The sequence below is a fragment of the Anas platyrhynchos genome, chromosome 3 (genome assembly GCF_047663525.1).
Source record: "Anas platyrhynchos isolate ZD024472 breed Pekin duck chromosome 3, IASCAAS_PekinDuck_T2T, whole genome shotgun sequence".
Taxonomy (NCBI): Eukaryota; Metazoa; Chordata; class Aves; order Anseriformes; family Anatidae; genus Anas; species Anas platyrhynchos.
The window spans coordinates 14,460,721-14,488,651 of NC_092589.1; the positions used below are offsets into that span (position 1 = coordinate 14,460,721).

Genomic DNA, 27,931 nt, shown 5'->3' on the forward strand with positions numbered 1-27,931 from the left:
GGAGAATGCTGGCGGCAGGGCAGTGCTGAGCGGCATTTCAGGAGCCTCACGCTCACCTCTGCGTTTCACCACCTCTGCTAGGTCGCCGAGCTGGTGAAGGAGCTGCGCTGTGAGCTGGACCAGCTGCTGCAGGATAAAATCAAGAACCCCAGCATGGATTTATGCATGTGCCCCCGTGGCTCTCGGATCATTGGTATGATTGTAAAGCTTGTGACCACGCAGTAATGTGTGAGCAGCGCCCTGTAAAAACTCAGTTTGCTACTGCCTGAGGCCAGACTACGTAACGGCGGTGTCTTTATGTATTTATTGTCCCAAAACACGGCGCTGATCTCTGGAAGAGCAAGTTGGCAGCTGTGCTATTGACAGGTGGTTGTTTTTTTTGTTTTTTTGTTTTTTTTGACTGTTTGCGGAGAGCTTTCTTGTTGAAAATGATGTGGTTTACAGTCCACACTGGGACACGGGAAAAGGGCAAATCTTACAGGAGGAACAGAAGCCTCCAACTAAGAAAGCTAAGTGTTTTTCTGCAAAACCATACTGGGAATGTTTTCTGGTCACAAAAATACCGCTACCTGGCTGCTTCTTGTAATAATGATGTCTGAAAGCAGCTGCTCTTTAAATGGGTTGAAACGCACCTCAACATTTTTGACCAAGACTTCAGTGAAGGAGTGAGTCTTGGCTGAGCAGGAAGTGATTTGCTTCCAGTTTAACCCAAAGCCCTTAAAATGAGAGACTGTAAATGTTCAGTTGGAGTAACTTGCTGGATCAGTGCAGACTGCTGCAGTTGGAATGTATCAACTGCAGGAAAAAAGTGGCTGTTTCCCCTGAAAGAGGAGCTTTGGAGCCCCTGAGCTCTGGAAAACAGCTGAGATGGACTGCTGCAGACCATTAAAAATGGATCCTTGAATGGATGCTACTGCTTGCTGTTAAACTTCTGGGGGTGGTATTCCTCTTGCCACCCTTATACACCTGGAAGATTTTGCTGTTTGGAAGCTTTTAGCCAGTCTTGATCTGGGGAAGAACAGAGTGGTAGCAGAAGAGTGTGAAGAATGCTACAGTGAGAATGAAATCACTTCTTTGACTTCACTTGTTTGCAGTGCTTAGCATCAGTACAGCTGAGCTGTTTGATGCAATTGCAACTAACAGCAAGTGCCTTACGTGAAAGAACACTGCTGGCAGCTGCGGTAGCAGAAACAGAGCAACCCTCTCTACCCCACGACCTGCCTAGAAGCAGCCTTCAAGCTGAGGGGGGGCATCTTTCAAGACATTCAAGCTTATGCAGAAGTGGTTTCACAGCAGCACAGCCTTGCATGAGGAAGGAGAAGATCACGAAGGTGGGCCAAGGCTGCATGAAGGTACAGTAGGATGGGCTCAGCACTGTGCTGTCTGCAAAGGGCTGTACCTTGCCTGCATCTTGGTGCTGGCAGAAGAGCGGGTCAGTAGCATCACCTTCCTCTAATGCTGGATGCTCATGCTTGGTTTCTCTGAGTCTAGCAAAGAGGTGTTTTAAGGCCTAATCATTCTGGGGGGATATTAAAGCACTTCAGCAGAATACTCCACATGTTTAGCTAGTGTGCAGCCATTAGCTCCACATGGAGTGGTACCACTGGACGCAGTTTTGCTTCTGTGCAGGGCTGGCAGTCACTCTTGTAAGGGCCAGCAAGTAGTATTTGCATTGGGGTTGGCTGTGGAGTGCAATAGGAATGGCTCCCATTTCTCTTCAGATTTTTGTACACTTTCCGAATGGCATCCCTCTTCAATGAAACAACTTCTCAATCACCAAGGAATGCAGTGCTTTAGATGGAAACCAGTGCTCAAGCAGGTTCTGCGTGACTTCTCCCAACTACATACTACAGTTTGCCTGAAGCTAAGGTGAGGTGAGAGCAAGGACAGCAGGTGATATGACAGGTTCCAATTAAAGCCATCCACCCCACTGGAGGGAGCACTTGAGAAACATCCTTGTAGTAGCACAGAAGAGGGTAAGTCAGGTTTTTAGCTTTCCTGAACTCTGAGGAGGTGTAAGTCAAAATGCAACCTAAAAATTGTAACATTCAAGAATGCACAGCAAGACTGAGAAGTGGCAATGGTAACAGTCCCCTGAATCAGAGCTCTGTGGAAGCCCTACAACCGTCTGCCTGCAGGCAGCCACGGAGTAGCTGCTGTACCACATTCAGCTCCCAAATGTCCATAGTAACAAACAGCAGGGTTACCACAAAGGATTTCTTAGTTAGAAATGCACGGTTTATTTCAATGCGCCAATAAAAAAGCCCAGCGTTTCCAGATCACAGAACATTAACACAACAAAAGAGTTTTGCATTAGTCTACCAATAAGACTTTTAAAAGATCCAAAGTCATGCCAATTGTTGTTAGTCAATAGAAACAGCCTTCTAGGACTAAGCCCTTACATTTATAAAGACACCACAAAATCCCTTATAATAATGTAAACAAAATAAATTTTCTTCTTAAACTTTTTAACTTGAATCCATTCTTTCAGGACATGCACTCCTTCAAGGGCTTCCTGATGGTGAATGACTGAAAGGGAAAGAAAAAGGAGTAAGAAAAACTCCTACAATAAATATATCCACAATGCCCCAGGTCTCCTGAACACAGGAAACCTCTTTCTAGTATTGTTCCTCTTCATGCTCTTTTTGTATGTAGTTTGTGATGAGTACTGGAACCCATCCAATTACATTTTTCACACTTGAAGTTGTTAATTAAATGCTGTAAGGGCCTGTTGAAATGAGAGCACTAAGCAAGACATCAAGCCTGCTCAAGAAAAGCCCCTCTGAGTCTACTCTCAGGATTCTTACCCTGCTGAGATGAAGGGGAGCTACAACCTGTGTGGTTCCAGGCAGGAGCTAGCCCTGTGTCTGGGTATCACCCTCCCAAAATTCCAGCATTTAATTTTCCAGTTACAGAGAGGAAATTGCCTCTTACTTCACAGCACGCAGTAAGAGCAGGCAGCTGCACAACTGTGTAAGAGCCAACTGTGAGTGTTCACCAACAGGGATTTAATCCTGTCATATGCTGGTGGTCTGCTTCACGCCTTTTTACCCCTTTTCCAGCTGTGCTTGTTTTGTTTGCTCCATTACTCACTTCTTCCCCGGATTCTAAATTCCTCGGGAACTTTTCAACAGTTGATTCTCATTTGCCAACATTTTCTATTGCACTTTAACAAGGTTTCATGCAAGTAGGTTATTATGCTCTGGTTTTAAGGTATTCCTACCTTCTCTTTGGAGATGGTGATCTGGACTTTGAGCGACTGGAAAAGAAAAGACAGCAATGTAACTTCTCACGTATTAGCTTACATAACACTCAAGTCACCACTTTTGTCCATTTCAAAATGGTAAGAACTGACGTTTTTGCATACAGTGACACCACCCTTAGTGCTGCTGATAGCAACTACACCCAATTTGAAGACTTTAAGCAAGAAGCTGCAGTTGAGAAAGAACACTGCTGAAAGCTGAAGCCCTCGGGGGAGAGCAACACAACTTCCAACCAGCTACAAAATGGTCACAGTAATCCTGCAGAGCAGGAGCAGCGAATCAAGTGAAGGCAAGACAGGAGGACTGAGAACAGAGGCAGTGGATGTAACGTATGCCTCAAATCCTGCCAAAAATACTTTGTCATCACATGGGTTCAACAAGAATGTGTCAGATATCCACAACCCTGGAAGAATTGCTGACCAACCCATGAAAGTCAGCTATAACAAAAATACATATATTTTAAAAAGTGTAAAAATGTTTAAAAACCAGCCATTAAAAAGACTCTTCCACATGCACCTAAAATACTGGTCCAAACATACTTTGAATCATGACAAAAAAAATTACTGAGTGCCAGTTGTATTTATACGCTCACCTTTTAGCAGGTAAGCCAGATTTAGATCTACCATGGGACCCAGACCTACAACAGGAGAAAAATAAAGCTCAGCAAAGCAGCCGGAGGCATGCACATACAATGAAAGTTAGCTTAACCAGCAACAGCAATTTCACACTGCACAGCATCACCAGAGAGGAATGCTCCGCTCTGGTGCAGCAAGCTTTCCTCGGGACATCTCAGAAGAATCCTTTCTCTCTTATTCCACACTCCATTTGTCAGGAGACAACAGTACAAGCAAAAGAAAGCTCTCCAGCAAAGCTCGGCTGCCACTTCTACAGAACAGAAGTCTTTGTTCCAGGCTCTCCCACAGCTCCTCCCCACCCAGCATCCTTTTCACAAAGGGAAGGATAGCTTAAAGTGTCTTTTTAGAAAGTGTGTCTGAAAAAACACTAATTTGAACATCCAGCTTTCTAAGATTTTGTAATACCACCCAGATGAATTCTGACACTAGAACAATTCCTTCCCCCCTCTCCTCCATCTTCTGTCTGTAGCTGTTTATAGGGGGTAATCAATAGTCACCTCACCTTGCCTATTGCTTTATACACACTAAATAACGAAGTGCAACTGCTTTTAAACCTTCCTGGCCACTATACTGAGCCATCATCTGTAACAGTCCTCAACACTGTAACCAGCAGTTTTCTTCCTGCATCAAAGTTACACAGAGGCGCTGAAGTCTACCCAGAACTCTTATTTTGTAGCATGAGCACAACTTCCTTCAGTCAAGAAGATGCAGAAAGCCAGCACGCCATCATCTTACTGCCAGTACTGGCAATACCTCGCTCCCAGAGCACGCCATCACAAGGGCTGCCAGTCAGCAGCTCCCGAAGCAGGACCATCTGCACTTAGCGCAATGCTTCTGTAACTCCAGGCCTAACTACCACTGCTCACCCCTGCAATTGCAGAGCCGTGGAATCAGCATTCTTCAAGTTTCAGTAAGAGCATCGAGCATCTTTCCTGCAGGCACCTGACTGTCCCAGAACCAGGAGCCACCAAATATCACAGCAGTACCCAGACGTGTGCGGCAGCAGCCTGCAATCTGAGCCTGGCTAGTCATTTACCTCCTGCTGTGCCTCCTATGCAGTCAGGACAGCTCCAGTAATTGGCAGTCATCATCCTCTTAAAGGCTCAGTGAGCAAGTCCTAAAGCAGCCAGCAGACCCTAACGAAGCCTATCTCTTCACTCACTCTACCACAAGGACAATTTCTTCCTGTCTATCACATTTTTATTAACACAGGAGTATTTGTACATCTTCCTCAACTTCTATTTTGGCATGCAGGAAACATCCAGATCCGTGGGGACGTGACAGAGCAGTCCTCAGAAACACCACCTGTAACACTGGGACTCAGGGTCCCCTTTGTTCAGCCCTCCAGAACCCTAAAGCCAAGTGTCCTACCCCATATAACACAGTTCTTATTGCTATACCAACTTAGTTTCATTCTCAGAACTGTGACGATGCTGAAAAGCCATGAGCAACAGTTGAGCCAGTGGTAAGAATCTCATTATTGCTTGCATTCTCTACATACGAAACCAGTAATTTTCTAAACTTCTTTCCATCCAGCACAAATCATATATATGCTTTATTTATGGCTTCATGTACCTAAATATATAGATGCAGCCACAAAAAAAGGAGGCATAAATTATTAAAATTAAGGGGAAATATTGCTATGCTGCACAACCTTCTAACCCTTTCCTGCCACAAGTTTCCTAGGAGAAGGAAGATGAGCATTATTACTTGTTTTAATTAAAAGCAAGCACCTTACCTGCTTCGAGGCCACACAACAGACCGAGACCTAGAGCGTGATCTGGACCTAGACCTAGAAAAGAGCAGTGGAAGATCAGCCACTACTGTGCGACTCATACAGCAAGCATCTTTCAACGTGGTTCTCTGAAATCACTAACATTATGCAAATAATTAAAGTTACTCAAGTTACTTCCGCAAAATTAGCGGTATTATTAGAAAGTTGTAATAGATTTGACCAGTAGTATCATCCACGTAAGAAATCCTGCTGCCCTGCTTTATGTCATTACTCTGTATGCTTGAAGACAAAGAACGCCTCGACCATAGATCAAAACCACAAACCTAGTTTTGAAACACTATGAAAAAGATCAGAAATGGTCGTTCAGCGTAAATATGCACAGGTTTCTAACTTCAGCTAAAAGGTTCAGGTTAGCCCAGGAATGTAACCCCACGAAGTTTCCGATGAACGCCAAGGACTGCAGAAAAATGAAGTTAATGCTAACTGCAACAACTAAATTCCCTTCAACACCATTGTGAGCTTAAAACTTAACAGGTAATGCGTACCTTGATCTCCTTAAAGATCCAGACCGTGACCTCCGAGGTGAAAATGATCTATACCTACGAGGAGAGATTGACCTGGACCTGCGGTAGGAAGCTGACCTTGATCTACAAAATAAAAACAAAAAGTCAAGCTACCATGAAGTACTTTTCACAAAGAGTACTAAGGGGTACAGAGTTGAGGGAGAACTAAGAACAGTAACAAACAAGTGCACAGCAGCCAGAATCTTACCTCCTACCGCGACTTCGACTGCGTGACCGAGAATACCTCCTTCCTCGGGACCTGGAACGGGATCTAGACCGGGACCTGGGTTTAGGTTGGAGAAAACACGTATCAGAAAGCAGCTTCAGCTACCACTGCATGAGGCCCTGCTGAAGTCAAAACTTTCAGACAACTAAAAAGAAAATAAAAACAAAAACAAAAGCCACATCACTAGCATCTGTGAGTTGGAAAAAATCTCTGGGCCTACTTGTCTTGAGCAATTTTACTACCTAGAAAAATGTTAAGAGCTGAATTACATTGCAGAATTACATTAGAATAAAAAAACACTGTAATGCGTATTTAAAATAAACCTTGCAAGTTTGCAGGTCGACCCTCTTTGGCCCAAGGTCTAGCAGATCTAGACGATCTAGAAGTATCTATAGCCGATCGCTGCATCTAGGTGTTCTCTTCAATCTAACGACGATCAAACTGACAGCCCAATGAGCCAGGGTGAGGCTTGATTGACGCAAGAAGATTTTTCTAGCTGGGAATGTGGTCAATCTGGTGTTCCTCTTTCTAAACCGGAGGGGGGGCCCCAACTGAAAGCCAAATTTACTGTTACGGCGGTCACCGTCTCAAATTTTCTGCCCTTAAAGAATAAGGTGAAGCTACGTGTAGATGGCTCGAGGGGATCTGGCCTCTTATGCTGATCACCTCAAGGTCTAGGAGGATCTTAAGTGTCGGATTTGCAAGGCGCCTCAGCATGAAATCTTAAGGCTCGTGACATTCTGAATCAAGGCGACTGACTCAAACGAAGAAACCTGAAAGGTTTTGACCAGGTTGATTATTAAGATAGTAACATTCGATATGTATTAGCAAAAAAAAAAAAAAGTGAAATACACCTGTTGACTTACAGCATTAAGAGTTTAAACTGGCTTTTTCTTTGCTAACAAGAGCTACACAAAAGTGAACTGGCGAAGCAACCCAGCCGCACCGCTCCCACACGTACCTGCTCCTCCTTCGGCGACTATAGCGATGGCAATCATAAGCATAGTGGCCTTTCTCACCACACTCATAGCATCTGTCATTAGGGTCAAAGGGGCGCCGGGCAGGAGGCCTGTCGTAACGGGAGCGACGGGGCATCCCTGTCGACACTTCCACTCTCACTCTGGAGCCACATATTATCCTGCAACACACAGAGATTGTTAGTCACAAGAATGATTTTCTCCCCAATGACTGGAGGTTGGAGAAGAGGCAGCATGGCAGCCCGCAGGGGCCGTTTCCCCACACACGTACTTCCCGTCCAGTCCCAGCACGGCGTCCTCAGCATCCCTCGGGTCTTCGAACTCCACGAAGGCGAAGCCCGGCGGGTTCCTGGCGATCCACACGGTTCTCAGCGGCCCGTAGTAGCTGAAGGCTCTCTCCAGCTCGCCTTTGCCGGCGCCGGTGCCCAGGTTCCCCACGTACACCTTGGTCTCTGAGGGGGGCAGCGGGGCGGCCATGTCAGCTCGGGGCCGCCCGCACTGCGCAGGCGCGGCGCGCGAGGCCTTCAATGCGCCCCCCCTCCCCTTCCTCCCTCCCTCCTTCCCCGCGGCCCTCAGGCGCCGCCATCTTGGGCGCCGCCTCCATTTTGCTGCGCGCCCGCCGCCATCGCTCCCCCCCGCCTCCCAACGCCTCCCGGCACCGGCGGCGGCCCCGAGCCGTGCGCGGCGGGCGCCATCTTCCCCCGCAGCCGTTCCTGGGACAGCAGCCGCACTCCCTCCTCCCTTCTCCTCAGCGCAACCCCCTCCCGCCCCGCCGGTCTCCGCTGAGGCGCCCGGTGCCCCCCCTCTCCCCTCAGCCCGTACCGTAACGGCCGTATCGCGACATCGTCCCCGCTGCGGGCCGGGCCCCGTGCGCCTCCCCTTATATAGAGCCCGCCGCTGCCGCGACTGCGCGCCCCAACGGCACCGCCGCGCGCACGGGGCGGGGTTCGGGTCGCCGGGCAACGCGGGGCGGGGCGGGGCGGGGGGAGCCCGCGCCTCGGCCGCGCCGAGGTCTCGCGAGAGCGGCTGCGCGGGAGGAGGAGAAGCCCGCCTCCCGCCTCAGGCGCCTGAGGGGAGAGGTGGGGTAAATAAATAATGGGGTAAAACGGCAGCAAAGTGGTAAAAGGAAACCAAATCGCTCCAATTACAGGGAGTTCTGTGCAACAAACGGCCTCCAGTCACTGTTGTGCTGAAGTAGCAAACGTGGATGGAGAACGACACACGGCCTTAATGCCCCTTTGCATGCTCGCTTCCAATTATCCTGCAAACCTCATCCTATACTATAATTAATGTGCTAAAACGTAAGAAGTCTTGTAGGAAAGGAAGAGCTTTCCCAACAAATCTTGCATCTGGTGTGGGAATTCAAGTATCACGATTCCTTTTGGAAAAAAAAAATAAAGATTGGTGGCAAGCAGTTCAAATAAACACGCCACACCACTAGAAAAGTAACAAAATTAGTCTCAAAGGCAGAGGAAGTTTAGATTTCTAATATTTTATCTTTCATAATACTGTAACAAAAAGTATAGCTATACAGCAATTTAATACAGCGTTATTACCTGACTGATTTTTTTAACAAAAAAATAGTGCATGCAAAATGTTTTGTGCTTGTACTTCACACTTTTTACTCCTTTTTACACGTTTTACTCCTTTCTTAACGTACAGGAATTCAGACAGAAGCCCCGACACGCAGCGCTTATGGACGTCTGAATGCTGACCCCCAGGACAGTCCCTAATGGGGCCGGCAGACCCATTCCCAAAGACCAGTGCTGGAGGCAGCAGAGCTCACTGTCTCTTTTCCAGGTAGCGCTGTATCAGGCCCTGAACGCGGGACAGGATGATCTCGTTGGAGCTGCTGCACTCTTCTGGGCCGTACGGCGGGTCGATGGTCAGCACCCCCGCCACGCACAGCGTCCTTCCCGATTCTCCTTGCTCTGTCACAGGGATGTGGTTTGCTTCCAGCCAGCTCTTCAGGTCGTTCTTCCTCTTGTCGAGCTCCTCCGGGCTGTACGCTTTGCTTTCCTCGGGGGCGAATATGCAGGAAAGCCGTGCCTTCATTTCATCGTCCGCTTCCTGCAGGACGTCAACCTCCTGGACAGCGTGGCCCAGCACAACTACAATGGACGCTCTTCCGTTCTCTGGGAAGTTTGCCAGGACAACACTGCCAGGGAAAGAAGGACGTGTGACTGACTGTACCTAACTGAGGACAGAAACACAACCCAAGGGGCTCGGAGGTGAGTGCTCAGAAACCTCATTGCAACCCAGGTATTTAGTAAATACCAGGTAGTCAGGGTTTTTCTTGAAAAAAACATGCTATGTCCTTAAAATGGTGAAACTGTGGGGCTCTGGGGTAACTTCTGACCTGGAATTTGAAACTACCCTAAGTACTACCAAGTGAAACATTGCATTAGGGAAAAAAAAAAAAAAAAGCAGCAGGATGCATCAGAATCAGGGCTGGGGATGTGATTTGGGCAGTATTCCCAACCTTGCTAAAGCACCCAAAGTCTTCCAACATTAAAAAAACAATACCATCATACATTCAACACGTAGAATGCTGAACGCAGTAGTGGCAGCTAACAATGAACATCAGAAGCTTTTAATGGGTAATTATTAACATTTAATTATTGATCGTAACTAAAATAGCAATATATGTATTTTTAATGAGTATTACTAGCTTCTTAACTGAAAACTATACTTGAGTATTGCACCAAGAGCACACGGCAGCAGGTTCAGGCTCATGTTGTAGCCATTTAAGACTGCTGCCTGATCTTTTCTCAAGGGCACTTACATTCCACAAGTCCTAAAATACAATAAGGAAAACAACTTGTTACACTTCTAGCATCTCCTCCCCATATACCATAGAAGAGAACCAGAAACCATTTTCTCCCTTTTGTGGGAAGAAAAAATCCAGCACTCTACGCCAGAAGTTTATTAATTTGCTGTTGTCACCGTCAGTGGAATAAAAGACTGTGTGTGGGATGTGCAATGAAATATGCCATTAATTTTAGCCTTGGCCATCCCCCAAATCACTCACAGCTGTGGAAAACTTTCCTATCAAAAAGGCAAGCATCTCCATGAGAACATCAGAGTATCAGAGCTGCCACATAGCTGAAAGAACAACCATCTCATCTGAAACACATCACAGGCTGGATGTTTTACTTTCTAGCCTCCATCCCGTGCTCCTTTTGGACAAGCTTGCAAATAAAAAGATATGAAAAACCTCTTGCAGCACAGAGCCAAATTTCTGCCTGTTCCCTCGTAAAGCCAGGATGAATTCAGCTATTAGCCATCCCCCAAACTTACCTGTCCCTTGAATGAAATTAATGTGGATTTAGGCCTCATTAGCTTTTGTTATCTTTTTTTCTTACACATTGCCAATTAAACACAAGCCTCAACACATGTTTTTTGTTTTTGTTTTTCCAGGTAAGTTTGCTTCGCTCTTGGGGTCCTCTTTCCCTAAAAAACTTGTTCTCTCTGAGCTTTAGAGAAGCAAAAGCTTTGGTACTTACTTGGCAGAAACTGGATCAACTGTTAAGACCCATCCTTCATATTCATTTTTCTCAGCTGCTGCAACTTTCACCCTTTTGTTCACGTATGTTTCCCAGTCTAGAGGGCTTTTCATTTGCCAGTCATTCATATTGCCTACACCCAGAACCTAGAAAACAGCCAGAGCAATTAGCAGAAGTAACCAATCTCCTTGCTTCACCCTTTACATCAAAATTTGCCTCTAGGTAAGTCTTCCACACATTTTAATCCACTTTTTTTTTTTTTTTTTAATGCAAACATTACAAACACTCAGGGCACTGCGAGCTGCGGGTGCTCTCCCACTCCATCCCCTGCACCAGCCACCCCCATCCAACGTGGGGGGCACCCGTCCCACCTCACCCCGTGATGGGGAGCAATGTGGGGAGGCCAGGGGGCTGCGGGCACCTGGTTCCCGTCCCCTGCCGTGCCCCCGGTGCCCCCCTCCTGCCTCACCGCCTGCGGGGCCCCGGCCAACGAGGGCGGGCGTGGGCTCGGCCCGGCCCCGCCGCTTCCTGCCGCCAGCCCGCCCCGGGTTTTGTGAAAGCAGCCGAATGGAGGTTGCCGAGGAGCGTCCTAAAAACGCGCTAGGGCTCAGCAGCCATAGGGGAGGTGTTGCTGTTCAATGCGTGACCCCAAACAACGCGTGGGGCGGCTGCAGCCAGCGTGCGAATCCTGGCTCGGGTCCTCTCCTGTGCGTTAATGCTTCCAGGTTCATCCTCGAGGCATCTGCGACGTGCAAACTGCTCTTTTTGCTCCCTGCAAGTTTTATTTGTGAGCTATTCCTGTGCAGCTGCATAAGCAATAAACTTTTTTTTTTTTTTTTTCCCCAGGGAGCTTCTGTATTTTAAGACTGCTACTGAACCGCTCCCTGTGGATGAAGCAAACAAGCTTCCATCGCTCAGGAATATAAATGAAAATGTGGTGATGTTGTGATACTAGCAGGAAATAAAATACCGCAGGTATAAAAGGAAAAATTTGATATTTTGCAGGCTTAAAGAGGGATTTTTCTTTGTTCTGGTAATGTTTCAATTCCCAGTGCGGTGGATTTATGGATGAGTTACTTCATCAGCTCCTGCTTTCTCTCAGATGTAGTTTACTAAGGAAGCAGGAACTAACAAATTTGGTTGTTTTCACTGTAAGAGCAAGCACCAGTGAGAAATCTTAGCTCCCATTTGAAGGAAAATCAGTGGAAAGAATGACTGCAGTGTTCTCAGATATACACACGTTTCTGTGTATTACACATCTCGGTCCTTCGGGATGTAAATAACTTTGTAAATAACTGATGCCTTTCTGCATCAGGCTGGAGAGGATTTTGTTCAAAGTCACTTGGAGCAAAATGCTTTAAGCATTTTCAGTTTTAATTCTTTCTGGTCTCACTTCCTAATGGTTTTTTGTTGTTGTTTTTTGTTTTTCAATGCTGAAAATTTAACTATTTGCTCTAAGCAAAGCCTCCACAGTTTATTTTTCCCTGCCATCCGAGCCTCGTCTGACAGACGCGGCTCGCTACCGCGGGCAGTTACAGCTCTCTCACCGCAAATTCAGCCACAAATAAGCGCTTCATGAGGCCAAAAAGAACGCTTTTTGGATGAGAACACCTCCTCTCCCTCAGCCACCCCGCAGCTCCGGTCCCGGCTGTCCCCGTCCCCTTTTTTCCCCTCAGGCGACAACCGGCGCCCTCCCCGCGCGCATGCGCAGCGCCGCCGCCTGAGGGAGAGCGGGTGGGCGGGCGGCGAAGGGCAGGCGCGTGCGCGCGCGGAGCGGCGGCTGGCGGAGCCGTTAGGATGTCGCGTTACGGCCGCTATGGAGGCGGTGAGCGGCCGGGCAGCGGGCGGCGAGGAGGGGAGAGAGCGAGGGCGGGAGGAAGCGGGGGGAGACGGCTGAGGGGAGCGGAGCGGAGCCGGGGCGGGAAGGTGAAGGAAGGGAGGGAGGGGAAGGTGAGGCGAGGCGAGACGGCCGTTAGGCGCCGTTGCCGCCGCCGCCATTTTGCGTCAGCGGCGGCGGGGGGCAGGGGTGCGGCCGCGCTGCCTGCGCGGGAGGCGGGAGGGGGCCGCGCTCACAAGATGGCGGCGGCCGCCCCGAGCCCTCAGGGCTGCGGCGCTTACCCCCGGCTCCCTCCCCTTCAGAGACCAAGGTGTACGTGGGGAACCTGGGCACCGGCGCCGGCAAAGGCGAGCTGGAGAGAGCCTTCAGCTACTACGGGCCGCTGAGAACCGTGTGGATCGCCAGGAACCCGCCGGGCTTTGCCTTCGTGGAGTTCGAAGACCCGAGGGATGCTGAGGACGCCGTCCGTGGGCTCGATGGGAAGTACGTGAGCGGTGCTGCTGTTGGCGGGAGCTGGCGCCATTTTTAAGTCTGGAGAGAGAATTGGTGTTCCCTTTCCATTTCTTCTTTATGCAGTTCTGGGACTTTTCTCTCCATTATTATTATTTTTTTTAAGTAGTTCTGCCATAAATGTTAGCAGTTAACTTAGAGCCATTGTTGTCTTGTTTTAGGGTGATCTGTGGCTCCAGGGTGAGAGTGGAAGTGTCGACGGGGATGCCCCGTCGCTCCCGTTACGACAGGCCTCCTGCCCGGCGCCCCTTTGACCCTAATGACAGATGCTATGAGTGTGGTGAGAAAGGCCACTATGCTTATGATTGCCATCGCTATAGTCGCCGAAGGAGGAGCAGGTACGTGTGGGAGCGGCGCGGCTGGGTTGCTTCGCCAGTTCACTTTTGTGTAGCTCTTGTTAGCAAAGAACAGAATGTTACACCAGTTTTCTTTAAAACTTAACTCTAGCGTAAATGTATAGGTGTATATTACAATTTGTTGCTATTTCTATCAAATGTTACTATCTTAATAATCAACCTGGTCAAAACCTTTCAGGTTTCTTCGTTTGAGTCAGTCGCCTTGATTCAGAATGTCACGAGCCTTAAGATTTCATGCTGAGGCGCCTTGCAAATCCGACACTTAAGATCCTCCTAGACCTTGAGGTGATCAGCATAAGAGGCCAGATCCCCTCGAGCCATCTACACGTAGCTTCACCTTATTCTTTAAGGGCAGAAAATTTGAGACGGTGACCGCCGTAACAGTAAATTTGGCTTTCAGTTGGGGCCCCCCCTCCGGTTTAGAAAGAGGAACACCAGATTGACCACATTCCCAGCTAGAAAAATCTTCTTGCGTCAATCAAGCCTCACCCTGGCTCATTGGGCTGTCAGTTTGATCGTCGTTAGATTGAAGAGAACACCTAGATGCAGCGATCGGCTATAGATACTTCTAGATCGTCTAGATCTGCTAGACCTTGGGCCAAAGAGGGTCGACCTGCAAACTTGCAAGGTTTATTTTAAATACGCATTACAGTGTTTTTTTATTCTAATGTAATTCTGCAATGTAATTCAGCTCTTAACATTTTTCTAGGTAGTAAAATTGCTCAAGACAAGTAGGCCCAGAGATTTTTTCCAACTCACAGATGCTAGTTCTTTAGTTGTCTGAAAGTTTTGACTTCAGCAGGGCCTCACATGTAGTGGTGGCTGAAGCTGCTTTCTGATACGTGTTTTCTCCAACCTAAACCCAGGTCCCGGTCTAGATCCCGTTCCAGGTCCCGAGGAAGGAGGTATTCTCGGTCACGCAGTCGAAGTCGTGGTAGGAGGTATGCTTATGTTTGCATCTCACTCTTGTTTCTTTCTTTTACTTACAAAGAGCCTTGTTTGCACTGTAACCTTACTCAACTGTAACCTTGTTTGGTTTCTTTGCAGGTCCAGGTCTGCTTCCTATCGTAGGTCCCGGTCCGTTTCTCCTCGTAGGTCTAGATCTGTGTCTCCCCGACGGTCCCGATCGGGTTCCTTGAAGAGATCGAGGTAATTAGTAGTAATTTCATATAAGCTTTTGATTTTGATTTCATTGCTGCCTTTCTTTTTAATTAAGGCATTTGGAAAGGTATAGGATAGCAGACTTCTAAAGGTGTTGATTGCTAGAAATCAGGGTGCTAGAATTCAGACAGAGAATGCTTTAAAACTTTTTGATAACCCTACTTACCTATTAACCCTACTAAGTTCTGGTAATCCAGTTATTCTTTTAGGCCTTAAAGAACTGCATATCCCAAGATGAATTTTGGTGCCTGAAATGTTTAAAGATACTTTAGGTTTTATATTTAACATGTAGATATTATTCTACTTAGTGCTGTAACAGTCATTGCTTCTAGTTGAGTTGACTCCTTTGATTTTTATTTTTTATTTAATTTTTGTTTTCATTTCAGGTCAAGATCAAGATCCAGGTCTAGATCCAGATCTGTTACATGGCCCCGAAGCAGGTAAGATCTCTGCAGTAACTCGGGACATGTGGTAAAGTTGCTTAAGTCTCTTGAGGCTTTCTGGCAGCTGTTAAAATGTTCAGAGAAAGAAAGAAGTATTCTGAGTGTTCAGCTCAGGGGTCTGAGGTTTTAAAGACCGGTATAGAAGACTGCACTTTTTTCTTTTGGTATTGTTTGGTTATTTTGTTTTGCATACTGCTAATATCTAGGTCTTCATGGTCATCACAAGTACTGTTTTGATTGGTTTTATTATTAGTTAGCTAACATAGCAAACATCTAGGATTAATCTGAAAAGTGTTTTGCTTTATTTAGCTCATATGAGATTATGGATTCTTCAAATTACTTGTCAGAAATTAGGATGTCCTTCTGTTAGTATTAAAGTATCAGTGCTCTTAACCAGGCAAGTCCTGAAGGACTTTCTAGTGCTGTGAGTGTTAGAGCTGTTTTTAGCTGTCTTGAGTACTCAACTGTTTATTCACAAAGTGTCATGTTGCAGTAGCTGAATTAAATTTGGGATAAACACCATGCCAAATTATTTTGTACCGTCAGATGTACCGTTAGAATGATGATCAGATTGGAGAGAAATACAGGATGCCACTCATTCTCTTAAATATTGTGGTCTAATGATTCCACAGTAAGTGACTGTAGCATGTGTTTCCTGAGAGCTGGTCAAGAGCAACGTGGCTCACATGGGTTGATTGATTAGCTTTGTAGGAGAATTAAGAGGGGATTGAAGTCCTGCTCTGAAGGAGACAATGCTGCTCTTTCCCCAGCCCATTCCTGGGCCTGCCGTTCTGCTTTAATGGTTGCCCTTTGAAATAAATAAGATAGCAGTCAGTGGTGAAGAAACACGTGCACACTCAAAAGGGAAGCTTCAGCTGAAGAGAGTAAGTGGAAAAGCCTACAGCTGGAGACTAAAACTTCACTGCTGAAAGGTGGTGGTGGTGGTGGTGGAAGGCTTTTCTGAGGGGTGGAGCAGCAAGCCATGACAAGAATTCTTATGGAATGGAGAGGTAAAGAGTAGAAGATGTCGTAGCTAAGACATCTCAAAAAGTGTTTCAGAAGCTAGTGAAGAGAGAAGCACAATTCCCCAAGGTAACAGAGCCATCCTTTCTATTGATCAGGTGCACTTTCTCTACCTGTTGCTAAAATGTGTTCAGTTGTTCCAACGTGGCTTAACCACGGCTTATTGTTGTTCAGTGCCAATGATGAGCAGAAAACAGCCAAGGTCAACAGGCTCTCAAAAAGAAAAAAATCTTGATTTTGTTATCATTATTTTCTTTTTTTAGCACCAGGATGGATTTCTGCAGCATATAGGGTGCTATTAGTGTAATTTCCAAACTCTGTATTGTGACACGTTTAATTGTAAGTACAGATGAAGTGATTGAGGCAGAAGAAATGACAGAAATAAAAGCACAAAGAAGTGGCAAAATATTGGTGTTTAATTTATAATGAAGTCACTGTTTAAATTTCCACATCAGGCAGTTGAGAGACTATCTCTCTAGAAGAATGAAAGGAATGCAGAGCATCCAGAGGCAGGCTCTCAATTCATAAGGAAGACAGGCTGAATAAGTATTACATGAAACTTGCTGGGCTGACAGCATCAAAGCATGCATCTGAAAGCAGTTAAGGAAAGTAGAACGCTTCCTTTGGGAACCTACAAATTTCAGTTCTTCTTTGTAAGTGATACTAGTGTTCTCCTGGTGCACCAATCTTACCTCAAAAAGACTTGACGTTTTTGGCAGTCTTTTCACAATGCTTAAATTCATCAGGTTTTACATGCATTTGTTAAAATATTCTTTTGAAAGATGAAGTGTTCTGAAGAGAAGATGTTTGTAGGATGATGCTGCCTGCAGCCAGTTTCAACTACAGTGGTAGATGTCACTGCAGCCTAATAAAACTTGCTAGTTAGAAGCACGGCTTTGTGAAGAAGCTGGTTGCAACTTGGGTAGTTCACGCATTCCTGTCCTCTTCATCAGCCTGCACAGGTCCTCAGCCTCTGATTTAAAAACTTTCTGCTGAATCTTAGCAGGAAAGGTCCTGCAAACTTGCAGCATTTTGTCTGTGTTCAGTGTTACACTTCTTACACGTTTAGTGTGACTTACTGTCTTCATGTGGGAACGTGCATGCCTGTGGCTTTCTTGCTGAGCTGTGTTTTCTCTTCTAGGTCTAGGTCTCATGGCAGATCTAAATCCGGCTCTCCAGCTAAGAGGTGAGCATACAGAGATGAAGCCTGCAGCGCTATCTAGAATTTAGTATTGTTTTTTTCACAGATAACAAAGCCCGGTCCTTGAGAAAAAAATCCCCCCAAACACGGGTGCCTATTTCAGAAAGGACTGATTATAAAATTTTCTCAAAGGGTATTTGGAATATATTCCTTACCTATCTCCTTGTTTTTGTATAGGGGACTGTTTAGTTTGTTTAGTGCTCAATTCTGTTAAATCAGAAAAAGGGCTTAATTTTTTAATAATGCTGCTGAAAAACATTTGGAGGAATCTATGGCGATGTATTCTCAAAGCCCTGCCTCAGTTAAACGTTTTGTTTTTATACACTTGCTTTCTTTACTGCAAACGTTTGCATACAGTCAGTCTCCACACAAAATGAATTAAGCCAGAGTAAAAGCTGATTTGAAAACTTTGCCGTCTTCAAGATGGCAATCATTCCGTTGCTATGCTGTTGTGTTGTTTGTTTTTACTATAAAACACCTGTTTTAACTTTGTGCTGTATTTACTGTGTTCTGTTTTGATAGTCGGTCAAAGTCCCGATCACCATCTCCAAAGAGAAGGTACGTTGGTCTCCCTGCTGGTGACACAGACTCTGTAGAGCTGACGGTTTAATACCTGCACTGATCTCTGCTGAGGAGTTTGACAGCTGCTTTTAGGAGAATACAGGGAGGGTATTTTGCTGAAAAGGTGTCATTGCCAGAAATAATGTGACTGGTTTTATGCGTGGTTTTATGTATGTGGTAATAAATAATTCCTCAGTGTTCAGGTCTTGCCTTTGGCTGCTCTCCTGCTAATTTCAGTTCACTGGTTTTAGTGCACAGAGACTCTACCGGTGAGCTTAAAACACAGAATAAGTGCGGGAATCAGCTGTGAGTCTCATGAAATCTGCAGTGAGATTAGGGAAGGTAGTGGAGTAACCTGGCATGACAGTCGGTCTGGAAGATCAGTCCTGTTGATTTTACTGCTTTTACTCAGATTATGCAAAAAATGTGAAAGTAATGAATGTATTATCTCTAATGTTAAATAATTAGTCCATTCAATTTGTCTATAGTGATTGTTTTATTCAGTTAAAAAAACAGTGCTTGAAGGATGCTGGAGTAGTCTAGGTAGCCTCCTCTTGTTTCTTTTTCCCATGTTTGTGGATCCCAAATCACTACTCAAATGTTAACTGTGGATTCTTTCCCTTTCAGTCGTTCACCATCAGGAAGCCCTCAAAGAAGTGCAAGTCCTGAAAGAATGGATTAAAGTTATGAATTTAACCTTGTAGGAAGAAAGTTATTTTGCTTACATTATTATAAGGGATTTTGTGGTGTCTTTGTAAATGTAAGAATGTAGATAGAAGAGTATATCAACTAAAATTTGGCATGATCTGGGTCTTCTGAGTTAGTCGCACCAATAGACTAGCGCAGGTCTCTTTTTATTGTATGAATTAACTTCCTGTGATATGAAAATGTGGGACTTTTTTATTGGCACATTGAAATAAAATGTGTATTTTTAACTAAAACTTCTCTGTAGTAACCCTGCTGCTTCTGTTAACGTTTGGGCAATTTTAGCTGTGTGCCATGTAACACGGATGGAACATGTCCAAGTGGGAATGACTAATAGTAGTGTCTTCTCAGCCACTTGTCACCTTTATTGTTCGATGGTCTTTGGTGAAAGGATCAATTTCTGCTTTTAAAATGGAACTTAAAATCTGTCCCCCCCTGTCTGCAGATGGTTAAAAATTTATCTTTAACGGGCATTAGTTTTTCTCCCTGATCTAATTGTTCTGCTATGCTGACTCTGGTGCTTGACTAGTTGTAATACCAGATGCCCCCAAATTTAACAATGAGCTTTTGTTCAAAACACATACTTGAAGTGAATAACGTCTGCAGAAACATCTAAACGTTAATAACTTGATAATTGCTGCTTTGACTTGTTGTATTTTTAGTTCTTTAGTCTGTTAGTGTACTGAAAACGTCATAGAGTGTCTCAAGGCACGTTTCCCTTTTTTGAGGGGTGCCGTTAGGTCGTCTGACCTACTTTGTGAAGGAACTTAGGAGCATGTGTTTGAGAGACAAAAGAAAGTGCTGTGAGGCTTTCTACTGCTGGCCCAAACTTTCCTCCTTCAAGTGAAAGATCTCACAGCTGACCGCAGGAATGCTAGCCTGCTGCACAGGAATTGGTACGGTTTTAAAACAGCCCAGATCCCAGAGACAACTTGGTCAAATTAAGCTAATTTCTTAGAGCAAATACACACCTGCAGGATTAAGGGTTTGTATATAGCTATGTCACTCTGTGTTTGTCCTCATTCTGTAGTCAATAATTGCATGGCAAGGCACTTTGTTGACACAGATCACAGCAAAAGACGAAACAATGTTAGACTATGAGCAAACAAACTGTTGGTGGAGGGGGGAAAAAGCTAAAATATTTTTTTATTGTGATGGGAGAGCTACCAGAAACAAATGCTGGCTTTGGCAGAAAAAGAACTAAAAAAAAAAAAAATTGTCTAAAGCACTGAAGTGGAAAGTGAGGCCTCTCTGGGCTTTGAATGAAACCTGTAATGCTGCTTTCAATGTGTAAACCATAACAGAACATCTTAAATGCAAGAAAACGCCAAAATGAACCTCGGTCACACCTTTGGTAACCCATGTTTTTCAAAAGAAAAACCCTGTTTCCTGTGAATAATGGCTTCATGGAGCTTCTTCGGTGTGCGAGTAAATAGTGCAGGTGCTGACTGTGTTGTCACGTCGCAGCACTCTCTGTCCTTCACGCTTTGTCCTGGTGTCGTGGTGCTTGGTGTCCGCCTGGACACCGCTGCGGTGCTTAGCGGGGAGACCTAGTGTTTGGTTTGCCAGGTGCAAGCACTGAAATTCTGGCAATATCCCTAAAATTCCACCAGGGGAGCGTCAGGGTGCCACAAACGTTGCCCTGGAACGATGTAGCAGAAATGCCCAAAGCCTGTGACTTGTGTTTGGGATGCTTTTTGGTTGTGTATTACCCGCCTGGTTTATGGCCTACCTGGTGAGAAGCACACGTACACTGCTGCTCTGGAATTTGATCAGCTTTTTTCTCTCTTCTGTACTCATAGGGCGAACCTACTCCGCAATAAACCTGCAGCCTGACACGACAGCTGTGCTGGTACCTGTTCTTTACCTCCTGCGGCTGTGCGTTCACACCTGTGGATGGAGGTACCTGCTTCGCTGCCACAGCAGCTGCTGCTGGCTTCAAAATGAGCCAGGGGAGCCGGCGGTGAGCTGGGATTATCCCAGCACCCTGTCCTGCACAGAGCTCTGTGTGTAGCAGTGGTACGTGTGCCGTCGTGGTGCTGCCAGCAGAGCTGACAGCAGGGCGCACAGATTCGCTGTCCCTGCAGGGCCAAGAAAGCAACACCTGCAGCTTCTGGCCCTTCGCTGAGAATAGCTGGTACCTGTATGGACTTCCTCAGTCTCCATGTGAGTATTTGCCCTCTGTAGGTTGAGATCTGATGGGCTGTGTCCCTAAACGCTGATTTTTAGGTGCGCTTTTACTGCAGAACAGAGCTTGTTCCACAGGGTGAGGCTTTGCGGAGGCTGCACAGCAGCAGTTAAAGCGAGCGGAATGCAGAGAGGATGAAACCAGCTCCCAAGCGGGTCCCATCACCTAGGGCTGCTCCAAATGTTGAACCTAAACTTATTTTGGGAAAACCTGACGGAGATGCTTACCCCTTCCTGTGGCAGCAGTCGGCCTCCATTGTCCTCAGGTGGTGCCGAAACAGAACCAGGTGGTGTGGTTGTACTCCTCCCCGGGTGCTAGCAGGGTGCTGGGGAAGTGAGGCTGCAAAGAGGCAGCACACGCTGGTCACAGTGGCACCAGAGAGGGCTGGGGGGGCACATCCCTGTCCCTACAGCCTTCCCAAGGGAGAGGGAACAAACCCCAAAAGCCCCCAGCCCTGAGCCGCTTACCTGGTTGACGGCATCAGGCCAGTGCTGGGTTTCCAGGCAGAAAGCTGAGTGTTTGGGGTAGGTGGCGGCACCTTTACCCTTTAGGGAGCCATCCAGGTTGTTCCCGGTGTAGAACTGGAGGCCAGGCTGCGTGCTGTGAACCTCCACGGTCCTGCCCGTGGGTGGGTGGTGAGCCCTGCGGGAGGCAATGTCAGGGGCTGGTGTGGGCACCAGTGGCCCTGGGGAGACCCCCGAGGGGTCCCGGCCCTACCTGGCCACCAGGCGTCGAGCCCGTCCCGGCGGCAGGCAGAAGTTGTGGTCGAAGCCGTCCAGGTGGAACTTCCTCAGGTGCTTCCCCAGCTCCACGGGCTGCCGGAGGTCAAAAGCGGTGCCCTGCACGGCAGCCACCTCCCCTGGGCGAGGAGAGCAGCAGTGTCAGCGCTCACACACCCTAAAATACCTTGAGGTGAGCTGAGGGGTTCTGGGCTTGAACTTTGGCTCGGGACTGTGGGGTCTGCAGCCTGTCCTCCCTGCTGCTTTGATAGGGCTCCCCAGGCCTCTCATCACCCTTGTGCCCAAAATTGTGTCAGAACAGCTCTGCCAACCCCAGGCACCAGCCCCGCAACCACACCACGTTCACACAGGAGGCAGGATTGGGGGATTTTCCCCAAAGCCACGTTTTTCCACACCTAACACCGATGGGCTTCCAAGGGCTACCGTGGGGACAGCTGTGTGGGCATCCCGCTGCCCTGCTCCCTGCTCTGGTTCCTCTCTGCAAGCCCTGAGAACCATCCCCCTGCCAAACAGCTCACTGCTGTGGCTTTGATCCTATCTGAAAGGAGCGCGTTTACAGCTGTGGGGCGGAAAAAAACCTCGAGAAAAAAAAAAATAAAAGGCACGTTGCTCATGTTGATGTAGGCATGGAGGTAAAATACGGCAGCTGTTGCATGCAAGGGCTCTGCATTGAAGAGCTGCACAAATCCTGTCTTCACCCCCAGGGCTAAAACCCTGCACGGGTTTATTGGCCTCAAAGGCTGCGTTTAGGCAGAGCTTCAAACGGGTGCTGCAAGAAGCCGGGCAGCGAGCTGGCTGCGATTGAGATGCGCGAGAGAAACGGATTGCTGGCCCTCAGAGCAGCTCCTGCGCCCTGGTGGAAACAGCTCCGTGGGGAATGCAGCAGGGGGAGCAGGGCAGCGGCTTTGCTGTGGCTCTGGGCTCATCCCCGCTCGAGCCCTGGCGTTAAAACCAGGCTGAGCAAACACCGCTGGGTGCACGCTGCTGCAGGCACACGCGGTGGTTTGGTGAGCCCAGGCGTGACTCTAGTTTTAGCAGGCACCTGAGCTAAAAAGCTTTCATTTGCCTTTTTTTTTTTTTTTCCTCTCCTTCCTTTTTCTTTCAGAATTATACTTCATGTTCTTAAAAGCAGCTCCCCCCAGCACGAACCCTGCTGTGAGATCTGTTTTGCAGGGTTGGCTCCTGCTGCAGCTCCGTGCAGTCGCCTCTGCAGCACAAGGGGGTGCTGGAGCGGGCACGGGGAACACGTGCTCTGCCTCAGCTCGCTTGGCTTGGAGGCAGGATCATTCATGGGGTGACGCACAGCAAAAATGGTATGGGGGAAAAAAAAAAAAAGCCCTGTTTTCTCCTTTTTAGCCCCAAATCAAGACTGAGTGCAAAAGGCTGCCAGCCTGCTTCTCTGCTCTGAGTCCAGAGACAGCAGCAACACCACCTTTGTTGGATTCATCTGCTTAGTATGCAAAATGTGCTGCCTTCCTTTACGGCCTTTCCTCCTTTTGGACATTAAAGACAGGAAAGAAAAGCGCTGGTTTTGTGCGCTCGGGCTCCCAGCCAGCAGCGTCAGCTCCCCTGTCCTCGTTTGGGGACTGATGGCTCAGCTCCTGCAGCAGGGATGATGCTGGTTTCCTGGGCACTGAGGGCTCTCCTGCGTTTGGGCATGGGCTGATCTTATGGAAATAAGATTTGGGGAAGTTAGCTGGTGATATCATATAGAAAATCCTAGTAGAGAAGTGTCGGAAAGCCAGACGCTGCCGGAGGAAACTAAACGGGCAAACCACAGCTCTTTAAGAGCTCGGTGCCCCTCTCTGGTGGCCCCAGCGTGGCCAAACCAGCCTGGAGGGACATCGTTTGGCCCTGTGCTGGAGGAAGCCTGTCTCCTAGGTGGCTCCACCTCATGGTCTGGTTCCTATTAGCACCACAGGGCAGACATCAGCCCACCTTCACCACGTCTGGGGCTGGTGGTGGCCCCTGCTCCCAGCACCTGCCCCTGCTCAGCTGCTGTGGGATGGTGCCCTGCTACGCCGGGGTCCCCCGGGTCCTGCTTTGTTCCCCCTTTTGGGGCAGTGCTGCTTCCCCCATCTGCGATGCCATCCCCAGCAGGTGCCACCCACCGGTTGGGATCTTGGTGTCGTCCACGGGCAGGTAGGAATCTGCTGCAATGGAAATCTCGTGGTCGTAGATGTCAGGTGAGCCCTGCAGGAGGAAGGGAGGCGCTGGGGTTGCTGCAGCAGCCCTTCAGCCACCTGTGTGTGGTGGTGCTCTGCCTGGCAGTGCCTGGGTGACCTCCAGGGCAACCTCCCACCTCGTCCCCATCAGAGGGCAAAGGGCAAAAGTGGCAAAAACCTGCACGGCACCTCCTTCAGGAGGCTGTCAGGCTGAGCGTGCACCTTGCCAAGCAGCAGCACGCTGCCTGTGGGCTAGCCAAAACGTGCTGGGCGCTGAGCACCCAGCAGCAGGCAAAAAGGGGAAGGAAGAGAGCGCAGGGGGAAGCGAAGCCCATCCTCCTGGCTCGTCTCCTGTGCTCTTCTTCCTCCCTGGCAGCCTCGGGGATGCTGGCAAGGGACCTGCTGCTGGGCGGGAAGGGGAGCAGGATCAAAGCTTGAGCCTGCACGTCACCGTCTAATCTGAGCAGCAGTTTGGTGCCCAAAGGTCTCCCGTTCCTCTGGAAACACGCCTGAGCTGCGTGCCACAGGTGTTGGTATTGCTGCACCACTGGGAGGACAGACTGAGGGGAAACTAACAACTTCACAGACATTTTTAGGGCAATGGCACGAGCAGATCTGCACACCCTCCGGCAATTTGTCCCCACAAGCCCCATTTGGGGTGCCTGGACTTCTTTACCTCTTTTTTCAAGGTGTCCCTCCATGGGGTTGGGGCTCCCCGTGCCTACCTGCCCTGCCAGGTTGAAGTACGCGTGGTTGGTCAGGTTGACGGGCGTCGTCTTGCTACTCTGAGCTCGGTAGTTGATGGCCAGCTCGCTGCCGTGCAGCGTGTAGGTGACCCAGACCTTCAGCTCCCCGGGGTAGCCTTCTTCGCCGTCGGGGCTGAGCCGAAAGAAGCAAACGCCGTTTGGGACGACCTGGGGGCTCCAGAGAACCTGCAAGGACCGTGTGTTAGTGGGGCAGCGATAGGGGATGCGGTGCCCTTCTCTCCTTGTCCTGCTCTGGGCTGAACATGGGGAAAGATGATTGTTTTTTTCCTAAGAAGTGCTGAAAACCAACGTGCCCTTGTTGAAAAAGAAAGAGGGAAGTGGTAGCAAACCCAAAAACCAGCCTGCTGGCTCTGGCTGACCAAGGGAATGGGTTTTTCCACGAGCAGCCGAAGAAGGGAAGTGGTTTGCTCTGGTCCGGGTCTGTCCTGGGCCTCCCTTACTCCATGCCTCATTGAGGCCTGGCTGCGATGGGTTTTTGTCCTGCAGCTGGACCTATATTCCCTTTTGTGTGGAGGGGACTTGTCAAAAAGCAACATTTTCATCCAGCATGGGAGCTGAGGATGCCAAATAACCAGGCTGTAAGCCGCTTTGTCATCAGAGCACACACTGAGTGCAGCACCGAGGCCTTGAAAGCTCAGGAAAAACTGAGGAGATGGCTGAGACAGCCACAGCCAAGAGCCAGGGCACCTCGTTTGGAAGTCCAGCAGGTGTGTAAGTGCACCCCATGAGCTTTTGATCCTTGTCTCTGCGACTGAGGAGATTATTTTAGTCACGCGGTGCTGCTTAGCAGTGAGCTTTATTCCAGACCCTCTGACTTTTGCCCCCTCAGCCTGGATGTTCCCTCACAAAAAATAAAGAAAAACCACCGTTAACCCAGGAAAGCTGCTGCAATAATACGTTTGCAGCCCGATGGTCACCTTGTCGAAGCCCTTGGCTCCGCCGTGCAGCGAGTTGGGCCCGTTGTTGAGGAAGAGCTGGTACTCCTTGCCCTCCACGGTGAACCTCCCCTTGGCGATCCTGTTGGCCACGCGCCCCACCACGGCTCCGAAGAAGGGGTGCTTCCTCGTGTAACCTGCGTGGGGACAGCGGGGTGCCGTGATGTGGGAGGACGGGGGCAGGATGAGTGATCTCCAGGTGGCCCTGAGGGCTCGGAGATGTCCCTCACAGCGTCCTCTCAGCGCCAAGCAGGTGGCTGCGGCCCCGGCGTCTCAGGCTGGTCAGCCGGGTGGTTGGTAGGTTTGGTGATACTGATTTTTTTTTCCAAATTAGAGCATTTTGTGATTCTCTCATCTTTGATCGGAACAACTGGGAGGGGACTTGTGTTGCTCACAGGTTTGCAGAGAGACCTGAGGGGCCAGGCCTGTCAGAGGGGCACTCTGCGACCTGGGGTCCCCCAGTGTCCCCACTGAGCCCAGGGCTGGTGTCACTTCAGCCCGTGGTTTGGGGGTTACCCTCAGAAGGACTCGGATCAAAATCTCTGATTTCTTTCTTTTTATTCTTTTTATTTTTGGAGGAAACGGATTCAGACCCACCTTCCAGCGTGTCAAAGCCCAGGACAACGTCCGCAAACCGCCCGTCCCTGCCTTTCGTCTCCAGCGCGGCGATTATGCACCCCAGGGACAGAATCTCCACTCTGACGCTGTCCGACTGCAGCACGAACTTCTCCACCTCCCCTCCTCCTTCCTCCGGGGGCATGCGCCCAAAAACCTCCCTCTTCACCTCCGCCATCGCTCCCCAGCTCCCAGCCCCACGCCGCCACCAGGAAGGAAGCCGGGGAGGAAGCGAGGGTGGCCGGGAGCGCAGCAAAGAGGGTTTTGGAGAGCAGAGTCCTAAAAATCACATGATTGCCTCCAGCCTGGCGGAGCTGGGAGGAGTCGTGCCGTGCACCGGCTGCCCTGCGGGCTTGGATGTGTGCTGAGAGGAAAAAGGTTTTTTTTTGTGGGCACACAGCTCTGACCTGGGCCCCATTACACACCGTCCCTCAAAGTACCACCTCCTTGTTTTCCCTCAGCCTGCAGAACCCCAGGAATATTTATGTAATTGGTACACTTTTTTTTTTTTTTTTTTGATGAGGAGCCAGTTTCGGATTGTTTTCCTGATGAATACACAACTCCTCAGACTCTGAATATTCATTTCCAGCACAGTGCTTGCCTCCAGGCGTGCCAGCACCCAGGCTCCCAACCCCAGAAACGAGGCCTCCCGCAGGGGCTGCAGGTGGGGCGGTTGTGCAACCTGCACTTTGTCAGCTCTGCCTTCATGTCCACAGCAAAAACAGAGGGCTGCTGCGTTCAGGTGCTTCCTCCAGCACCCTCACGGCCGTGACATCTGAGGCCGTGCAGGTGCAAAAGCGATACCACAGGGAAATCTGTTCACGGGCCCTGCGTCAGATTTTCAAGCTGGCGGATGAACCAGATGAAAAAGCAGCCTGTGCAGGGGTGCATCTTGTGCAAAACATGACCAGTGGTGGAGCAGTGTCACCTTCAGGGTTGGAGCAAGGCATTTCCAGGAGCCTGGCTTTGTCACCTCTGTCCTGTTTGCCTCTGGTGGATGGGGACACCAGCAGCTACACTGGATCTGCTTTTTTTGTCACTCCTATTTTATAGAAAGATTGTTTCATTGCTGCACTGAGGTTTGCTTACAGTTAGGGTCAAGTGCAAGCTCCTTTCATTTTTCTCTTCTTTCTCCCAGGAGGAAAAATGCCACGCCAGGCCTGAACACGCCCCAGGTGAGCAGCAGGGCACTTCCCCAGCCGGTGAGTGCTCACAAAAGGTTGCTCCACATCCCCAGGGCTGCGGGTTTACCTCCCTCTTGCCAGAGCAGCCGGAATGGGGAAAAATGCTGACAAAAGAAGTCTGCTAAAACGCTGACAGAAAATGCATTTTACGGGGTCCTATGAGCTTTACCAGCCCACAGGCCATGATCGTAACCACTACGCTTCTGTCTTCAGGCTCTTGCCTGAAGATCCAGGTGTTGGTGAAGACCCAAATATTGGTGAGGAGCAAAGATTTGGTGGTGGAGCCCCCATCCCTGGCGAGGTGATGGATGGATTTAAGAGCCATGTGGACGCAGCACTAAGGGGCATGGTTTAGTGATGGGACTTGCTGGGTCAGGTCGATGGTTGGACTTGGTGAACTCGAAGGGCTTTTCCAACCTAGATCATTCTGTAATTCCATGTTTTATCAGCTCCATCACAGTAAGCCGCCCTGCAGGTGTAGCAGAAGGGCAGGTTAAGTACATGTTCCAGCTGCTCTAACCCAGGCAAGAGATTCCAGGAGCAAAGGAGAACTGGGAATTCAGCCTGCCACCAAGCAGTCCTGCCTTTCCCCCACCAAAAAGCTAGCAAGAAGGCACACTGTGAAAAAGTACTTA

General features: G+C 48.7%; 5 protein-coding genes across 15 annotated transcripts in view; 2 read left to right on the forward strand and 3 right to left on the reverse strand.

The window, feature by feature from the left end:
* Nucleotides 1-2,472, forward strand: part of DHX57 (DExH-box helicase 57) — a 20,164-nt gene extending 17,692 nt beyond the window's left edge. For all 5 annotated transcript variants that reach the window (XM_072035346.1, XM_072035345.1, XM_005019126.6 and 2 more), the window contains one exon: nucleotides 82-2,472. In XM_072035346.1, coding sequence (XP_071891447.1) covers nucleotides 82-225 — 144 coding nt within the window. In that variant the 3' untranslated portion in view covers nucleotides 226-2,472. The remainder of the gene's footprint in view (nucleotides 1-81) is intronic.
* Nucleotides 2,217-8,383, reverse strand: LOC101797715 (serine/arginine-rich splicing factor 7). Of its 2 annotated transcripts, XM_027453481.3 has the most exons (9): nucleotides 8,222-8,383; nucleotides 7,671-7,851; nucleotides 7,384-7,560; nucleotides 6,405-6,479; nucleotides 6,179-6,280; nucleotides 5,637-5,690; nucleotides 3,856-3,900; nucleotides 3,224-3,259; nucleotides 2,217-2,529 (listed from the first exon to the last, which is right to left on the reverse strand). In XM_027453481.3, exons 1-9 carry the CDS (start codon nucleotides 8,241-8,243, stop codon nucleotides 2,505-2,507), a joined length of 717 nt encoding a protein of 238 aa, XP_027309282.1. In that variant the 5' UTR covers nucleotides 8,244-8,383; the 3' UTR covers nucleotides 2,217-2,504. The 2 variants fall into 2 exon arrangements, with proteins under 2 accessions (XP_027309282.1, XP_027309283.1); XM_027453482.3 differs by lacking the exon at nucleotides 3,856-3,900.
* A 489-nt stretch (nucleotides 8,384-8,872) lies between these two features.
* Nucleotides 8,873-13,161, reverse strand: GEMIN6 (gem nuclear organelle associated protein 6). 6 transcript variants are annotated; one of them, XM_038176284.2, is made up of 3 exons: nucleotides 13,024-13,161; nucleotides 10,906-11,051; nucleotides 8,873-9,557 (listed from the first exon to the last, which is right to left on the reverse strand). In XM_038176284.2, the coding sequence occupies exons 2-3, from the start codon at nucleotides 11,031-11,033 to the stop codon at nucleotides 9,182-9,184; spliced, it is 504 nt and encodes a 167-aa protein (XP_038032212.1). In that variant the 5' UTR covers nucleotides 11,034-11,051; nucleotides 13,024-13,161; the 3' UTR covers nucleotides 8,873-9,181. The 6 variants fall into 6 exon arrangements, with proteins under 6 accessions (XP_038032212.1, XP_038032207.1, XP_038032211.1 ...); XM_038176279.2 differs by lacking the exon at nucleotides 13,024-13,161 and adding an exon at nucleotides 12,453-12,583; XM_038176283.2 differs by lacking the exon at nucleotides 13,024-13,161 and adding an exon at nucleotides 11,327-11,990.
* On the forward strand, nucleotides 12,571-18,938 carry LOC101798617 (serine/arginine-rich splicing factor 7). Its single transcript, XM_027453480.3, has 9 exons — nucleotides 12,571-12,730; nucleotides 13,045-13,225; nucleotides 13,414-13,590; nucleotides 14,475-14,549; nucleotides 14,656-14,757; nucleotides 15,156-15,209; nucleotides 17,377-17,421; nucleotides 17,959-17,994; nucleotides 18,625-18,938. Exons 1-9 carry the CDS (start codon nucleotides 12,703-12,705, stop codon nucleotides 18,677-18,679), a joined length of 753 nt encoding a protein of 250 aa, XP_027309281.1. The 5' UTR covers nucleotides 12,571-12,702; the 3' UTR covers nucleotides 18,680-18,938.
* Nucleotides 18,475-26,426, reverse strand: GALM (galactose mutarotase). The gene is made up of 8 exons (XM_027453478.3): nucleotides 26,095-26,426; nucleotides 25,480-25,634; nucleotides 24,521-24,727; nucleotides 23,742-23,823; nucleotides 21,608-21,749; nucleotides 21,358-21,532; nucleotides 21,118-21,229; nucleotides 18,475-18,662 (listed from the first exon to the last, which is right to left on the reverse strand). The coding sequence occupies exons 1-7, from the start codon at nucleotides 26,288-26,290 to the stop codon at nucleotides 21,152-21,154; spliced, it is 1,035 nt and encodes a 344-aa protein (XP_027309279.2). The 5' UTR covers nucleotides 26,291-26,426; the 3' UTR covers nucleotides 18,475-18,662; nucleotides 21,118-21,151.
* Between the last annotated feature and the right edge of the window lie 1,505 nt (nucleotides 26,427-27,931).

Coding starts and splice junctions, on each gene's coding strand:
- LOC101797715 (XM_027453481.3), bottom strand. CDS start 8,243: ATGTCGCGATACGGCCGTTACG. Junction 6,480..7,383: donor AGTCGCCGAAGGAGGAGCAG/GTACGTGTGGGA, acceptor ACCTAAACCCAG/GTCCCGGTCTAGATCCCGTT. Junction 5,691..6,178: donor GGATCTTTAAGGAGATCAAG/GTACGCATTACC, acceptor GCTCTTTTCTAG/GTCTAGGTCCAGATCACGCT.
- GEMIN6 (XM_038176279.2), bottom strand. CDS start 12,482: ATGAAGCGCTTATTTGTGGCTGAATTTGCG. Junction 11,052..12,452: donor TATTTGTGGCTGAATTTGCG/GTGAGAGAGCTG, acceptor GCTGTTTTCTAG/GTTCTGGGTGTAGGCAATAT. Junction 9,558..10,905: donor GTTGATCCAGTTTCTGCCAA/GTAAGTACCAAA, acceptor TTTCCCTGGCAG/TGTTGTCCTGGCAAACTTCC.
- LOC101798617 (XM_027453480.3), top strand. CDS start 12,703: ATGTCGCGTTACGGCCGCTATGGAGGCG. Junction 14,550..14,655: donor AGTCGAAGTCGTGGTAGGAG/GTATGCTTATGT, acceptor GTTTCTTTGCAG/GTCCAGGTCTGCTTCCTATC. Junction 15,210..17,376: donor GTTACATGGCCCCGAAGCAG/GTAAGATCTCTG, acceptor TTTCTCTTCTAG/GTCTAGGTCTCATGGCAGAT.
- GALM (XM_027453478.3), bottom strand. CDS start 26,290: ATGGCGGAGGTGAAGAGGGAGGTTTTTGGGCGCATGCCCCCGGAGGAA. Junction 21,750..23,741: donor CGACACCAAGATCCCAACCG/GTGGGTGGCACC, acceptor CTCCTCGCCCAG/GGGAGGTGGCTGCCGTGCAG. Junction 21,533..21,607: donor GCTCGACGCCTGGTGGCCAG/GTAGGGCCGGGA, acceptor TGCCTCCCGCAG/GGCTCACCACCCACCCACGG.